At 38.4% G+C, this 6,000-nt stretch overlaps 1 protein-coding gene across 2 annotated transcripts in view; it reads right to left on the bottom strand.

The window, feature by feature from the left end:
• Positions 1 to 1,670: 1,670 nt before the first annotated feature.
• Positions 1,671 to 6,000, bottom strand: part of DOK6 (docking protein 6) — a 429,579-nt gene continuing 425,249 nt past the window's right edge. Inside the window, exon 9 of one of the 2 annotated variants that reach the window (XM_077809077.1) lies at positions 1,671 to 1,922. In XM_077809077.1, coding sequence (XP_077665203.1) covers positions 1,671 to 1,922 — 252 coding nt within the window. The remainder of the gene's footprint in view (positions 1,923 to 6,000) is intronic. The other variant, XM_077809078.1, reaches the window with a different exon arrangement.

Below are 6,000 nucleotides of genomic sequence, written 5' to 3'. Positions count from 1 at the left end.
AATATGCTATACAGGGGGCTGTTCTATTTGTGAATGTGGTGGGGGAAGAGGCCCAATAAGGACTGGGAAGAGAAAGGCAAAGAAAGAAAAGAATAACCTTGATTAAATGAATCAGCTGCACTCTGTAACAAACAAATCACAAACCTTTTCATTCAGCAGCTTTTCACAGAGGTGTACAAGTTTGCAATCTGTTAGCCTGTAAAATGTTTGGAGAAAAGTCAAACATACTGTATCAATAAATGTTTAGTCAAAGCAGACATTTCTTTTGTACCTTTTTATAAAAAACCCTGCCTTTTTTCAGTTAAATTACCCTAGATAAAACTGTTCATGTCATTGGAAAAAGAATCTACTGCTCTTTTCCTTGTTCTGCTGCTTCTGCCAGTCCTGACAACTAATGACAAGAATTCCTCTGGTAATCACGGCAAACAATCCATAAAGAGAATGGACTGTACAGTTGGCTCACATGATACAGAGCAAGTAGATTTTTGTTCCCCCAATTTCCAGCATTTCAGAGCCTCAGATGCTGCACATAAATAATTGATGACCCTTATGAAAAATTAAACATTCAGGGCAGCTCAAACTCATTCTCCAGACCTACATTTGTGCCTTCCCCATTATCCCTTACTGATTCTAAACAAACTTAGCAGTTTTTTTTTTTAAATGCCTTTCAAGCACGGACAGGCCTAGTTTAGAATTGTTCCATGTCTTTCCAAGGTAATTGATCCACAATCATACACAACACACACAATGTGGCTAAAACAGAAATCCTGGAAAGAAACTGAAAAAATCAAAGTAACAATGACCAGAAGCACAAGAATTAGAGCTAGGCTGCTAGACACTAGCAGAGAATCTAGCTCATTAGGTAGAATAGGAGTTTGCCTTTCAAGAATTCAGCCCAGATTCCTTTGTTTGAAGAATAGTTTCCCTTCTTTTTTTAAAGATATACTTGTCATAACAGTAGACAGTCCTGTTTAGATATTTTGCAGATGTGAAGACTTCACAGTTCTAAGAGCCGGATTCTGCCCTTTAGATACATATGTACAGCTCTGAATGGCATTCAGAAGCAGAAACTGGCCTTAGGAATTTAAAATGAGAGCTATACTAGGTAGTAATATTACTTTTAATGCACCAAATTCTATTTCCCAAGATGTTACTGAAGATTATCTTGCTACTCCCAATATATATGTTTAGTTAAACATGGTAGCCATGGGAGCCTGATTAAAAAGGTGTTCACTCCTTTTTGTAATTGCAGCTTTCCTTATTTCAAAGGATAACATCTACAGTCGCTATACTGTTTAACGGACAACACTTTTCCAGTACTAATTGGAACCAATGGGCGGTCACTTGGATATAAAAAAGGTGGGTGCTGTCAGTGGAAATGGAGATGGGCAACTTGACCATAGTGTTGGGGGACAAGTCTAACGTTGATTGTGTCGTCATGTTTCCACCCCAGAACAGGTGGTGTCCTGTGAAGCAGAAACCTCCGCTTCACACCAACAGGGTTTCATTGGATTCAATTGCTTTCTTACACCTGGAAATCTGTCTGGTTGTTTTTACATATGGACCAAAGAAAATAAAAATTTAATAAATAAAAAGACTTAGCCTGTCTCTCAGGGAAGTTGCACTGCAGTTTTTAATCTTCACTGTGACCAGACTGGAGCTGGTAGGCCTCAGTTTTCATTATAATTTGTCTTTCGTGGATTCTGAGGGTGCAACTGGCTTCCTGACCCTACTGGCAGGTTCCAGGCTCGATTGTCTCTCTGGTCATCTGTTGTGTGTGTATCATTGGATGAGGGCTGAACTGTAGCTGAATCCATAGCTGCTAGACAGCGACAGGGACTGCTGGTGCTCCTTGGCCGGCTCTGAGGCGTAGCTGGGAAACGTCTGTGCACGAGACACCTTTGTTGAACTGAGACTGTGACCTGGAAGGAAGACAGAGAGCAATGTATTATGAATCAACTTACTGAGCTTCAAAAACAACTGAGCTGAAAATGTCCTCTGAATAGGCTAATAAGATATTAGCCATAGCTCTTTCTGAACTGGCAACATCTTCTATACAAACAAGTGCATCAGATCCATACTGTATTTGGACACTTTTAGCCAAAAACACTCAGACAGAGGAGAAAAAGAACGAACCAAGGCTTTGGCTTCATTTTCGGTTCTCTTCCTTTATTTCCTCCATGAATCAAATTAATAAACACTGAGTTATTCATATTTACGCCCTTGTTCCTGGGCTTTTCAGTAAGGGATACCTCCGGACCCCATATGATTCGATTCTGTACTGTTTTGGGTGTGCACATACATAACAGTTATTTGTATGAGTAATTTCAGGAGCAGGCTGTTATGGGAGAGAGTGACTGTAAGTAGGAGTCATCCTTGCTTTCCCCACATGAAATGACTTTTTATTTTATTCACTAACAAACAAAATATATGCCATTTTTCACAGCAACAGTTACCATGGTCAAGTTCTAAAGTGCTCTTTTAGGAAAAAGGCTATGTAAGTCTCACTAGTTCTTTTGGAAGCTCTGGAGAGCTTTCACCAGGACAGAATTCAATTAGTTATATCCTTAGTTAAATCCAATTAGTCATGCATCCGATGAAGTGAGCTGTAGCTCACGAAATCTTATGCTCAGATAAATTAGTTAGTCTCTAAGGTGCCACAAGTACTCCTGTTCTTTTTGCGAATACAGACTAACACGGCTGTTACTCTGAAACCTATTTTAATGTAGTAAATAGCCTGTGAAGTCACAATAGTTCTTCATGTGGATCAGCTTTGTTTTTAAAAACCTCTAAGAGATCAGGTTCTTTGAGGAATATTTTAATGTAAAAAGAAAAGGTGGCACCTTAGAGACTAACCAATTTATTTGAGCATAAGCTTTCGTGAGCTACAGCTCACTTCATCGGATGCATACTGTGGAAAGTGTAGAAGATCTTTTATACACACAAAACATGAAAAAATACCTCCCCCCACCACACTCTCCTGCTGGCAATAGCTTATCTAAAATGATCACTCTCCTTACAATGTGTATGATAATCAAGGTGGGCCATTTCCAGCTCAAATCCAGGGTTTAACAAGAACGTCTGGGGAGAGGGGGTTAGGAAAAAACAAGGGGAAATAGGTTACCTTGCACTTCTACACTTTCCACAGTATGCATCCGATGAAGTGAGCTGTAGCTCACGAAAGCTTATGCTCAAATAAATTGGTTAGTCTCTAAGGTGCCACAAGTACTCCTTTTCTTTTTGCGAATACAGACTAACACGGCTGCTACTCTGAAACCAATTAAATCCTTCAGTGGATGTTGAATTACACACTATGACTAGGTATCACCCACACCTACAATTCCTGTTCATTCCCTCTTATGCACTGTGCTCTTCCCTTACCTTTCTTTCTTCCTGTTCCCTTTACTTATTTCTCTCTCTCCCAAACTGTTCCTTCTTTCATGATGCCCCTTGTGCTTGGAACAGTCTCCCTCCCTCTTCTTGTCCACCTTCTTTCTTATTTAAAATCCCTCTTCAGCACCCATCTCGTCCATAAATTCTTCCTCACCATAGATTCTTATGTCCTCTCCCTTACTTAAATTGCTGTTTAGATGTGTTGTGTCTTGTTTGTGTTAGACTGCAAACTTTTCAGAGCAAGAATCAGGTCTTATTTTGTGGAATATCATGTATATTTATGGTGCTTTATAAATACTCAGTGGTAATTAACTGAGTTAATAATTCAGAACTAATGGAAACCCCTCCTCACATGAGTAAGCCCATTGTTTTAAATGGGATTACTCCCATATGTGATACTCCATGCAAAAGTGGCCATGAGCATAGACTGTTTGCATGCTAAAGTTGCATTTAGAAGACATGAAGGTTGGGTAAAAACCAGCATTTTGCATTTATACTTCAGAATTAATCTGGGGTGGAACATGGTCCATGTGTTTGAACTGTCGCCTGATTTTAGAAGGTTAATATTATTATTTTGAATAATATGGATTATAGGATAGCCAGTTAATCTGATCAGAAGATAATAAGATTCTTCTCCCAGTGGGACAAGTGGGTCACCCCTCTTATGGAGCTTGAGCACTTGAGCCCTCTTCCTATGTCCAAAATTAGTTTCCTCACCCACAAAATGTTAGGGCACACTTACTCCATAGGCTGGTATGTTTGACATATTAATGCCATTAGCTCATTCTCTGTTATTTCTGTCCTAATTGATTATTTTGGTTCTTTCCAAGTTCCAAATTGTGATGTACCTGTTAAGTTTAAAGAGGATATGAACTTAGGTAGACCCCATACCACCCTGCTTCAATATATCCTTTATCTATCTATGTTAAAGGTCACAACCATATATGGACCTTATGCTTTAGTTCATCACCACCGATCCAGGTGGAAAGTCCCAAACATATGTACCCTAACTTTACCTTAGCTCAACATATAGGATGTGGCCTGCAGGTCCCTTGCGTTACAGCCAAAAATACTCTAATATGAACCTATAAACCTATTATAATGAAACAAACAATAAAGCCCATAAGAAAATAAGAAACCCATAAGAAAAGATATACAGGGAAGCAAGAAAGCTAGCCCTATAGTCTACAGAACTACCTAAATTCTCTACTATGCTATTGATATGCAGCATGACCTGGCCCTAATTACTCTGAGTTATGGAAAATTTAAATGATGTCCAAAGTCCAAAGCCCTGTAGCAAACCGGTGACAAAACTGGGAATAGAACTCAGATTACCCAGTTCTCTATCCTATAGATTTATCTACCTCAGATGGAAGGTTTGAGATGTAATAATTATCTACAATTGATAAAACTCTTTTAGTTTCTTAGATCAAAGGATAATTAGTGCAAATTATTATCCATCTTTTTCACCTTTGGAATCCACATTCAAGACTAGACCTGAAGTGAGATTAGAAAGTGTTTATTAAAATGTATTTAGTAAATTTACTATATATGAGAAGGTGAAAGAATAATCCTCTTAGACAACGCAAAATTAAATATTTGCATGGAATGAAAGGAAACTATTTAACAAGTGAATAAGAGCGATGGTTTCACACTGAAGAATTTCAAGATAACTAGCAGTTTTCTAGAATGATTTAAGCCTGAACTAGTAGAGCAGGAATAGCAAATATGCAGCTGATCAGGAATGAGACACAGTGCAAAACTTTGCCATAATGGCTGTCCTTGGAAAAGTCTGGCTATGGCCACTGCTGTAAGTCTATTGCTTCATGCAAAATTACAGGTCACTAAAAGGCAAGGAAATGAGCAACAATATCGAGAGAGAGGAAACAAACAAAACGACTAATCAACCCAGCAACATTAGAGACAATAAAACTACAGACTGCTTTCCCAGTGGCAACTTAATGATCACAAAATCCCTTTTATAGCATGCATAGCAGACTGCATTCTGTCTGCATAGCTTTCCTCACTGGGTTAAATTAACATTAGCTATCAAAATCCTGACTGAGATGCCAAGTCTAAATTTCTTTCTGCTTCAAGGAGCCACTGCATTAAACTGGCAGTGAGGTCTGAACAGCAAGGTAAAACTATTGAAACAGCACAAGCAGACTTAGATAGTAAAGAGTCAATTCTGAAAAGCTTTACTCATACAAGAGATTCAATTGGGACCTTGCAGAGCTTTATAGTTATCTGGAGTTTGCATCGTAGCGATCCGTTCTTTTTTAACTTAACTCAAACCTATCTCTGTACCAGTCACATGCTCTTATGTTTTTTCAAAGCTTCCAGTGTCCTTTCTGAAGATGTAAAGGCTCGTTCTGTACTTACCTGAAAGCTAGAATGATACAGTCTTTAATGATTCCTACTGGACTATTAATATAGAAATTTTATTGGGTCTTCAAAACTTCACCAGGAAAGTATTATGTTTGTGAGCAACACAGGCAGAGAACAAAGATAATTATCTAATCTAATCCATCTATCCATCCAACATGTCACTAGTCTTTTCTATTCTTTGAAATGCATTTTGCTATGTACAATGGTAGGCTCTCATTA

The sequence above is a fragment of the Eretmochelys imbricata genome, chromosome 2 (genome assembly GCF_965152235.1).
Source record: "Eretmochelys imbricata isolate rEreImb1 chromosome 2, rEreImb1.hap1, whole genome shotgun sequence".
Taxonomy (NCBI): domain Eukaryota; kingdom Metazoa; phylum Chordata; order Testudines; family Cheloniidae; genus Eretmochelys; species Eretmochelys imbricata.
The sequence above is the reverse complement of the archived record's forward strand: the minus strand, read 5'-3'. Positions and strand labels throughout refer to the sequence as shown.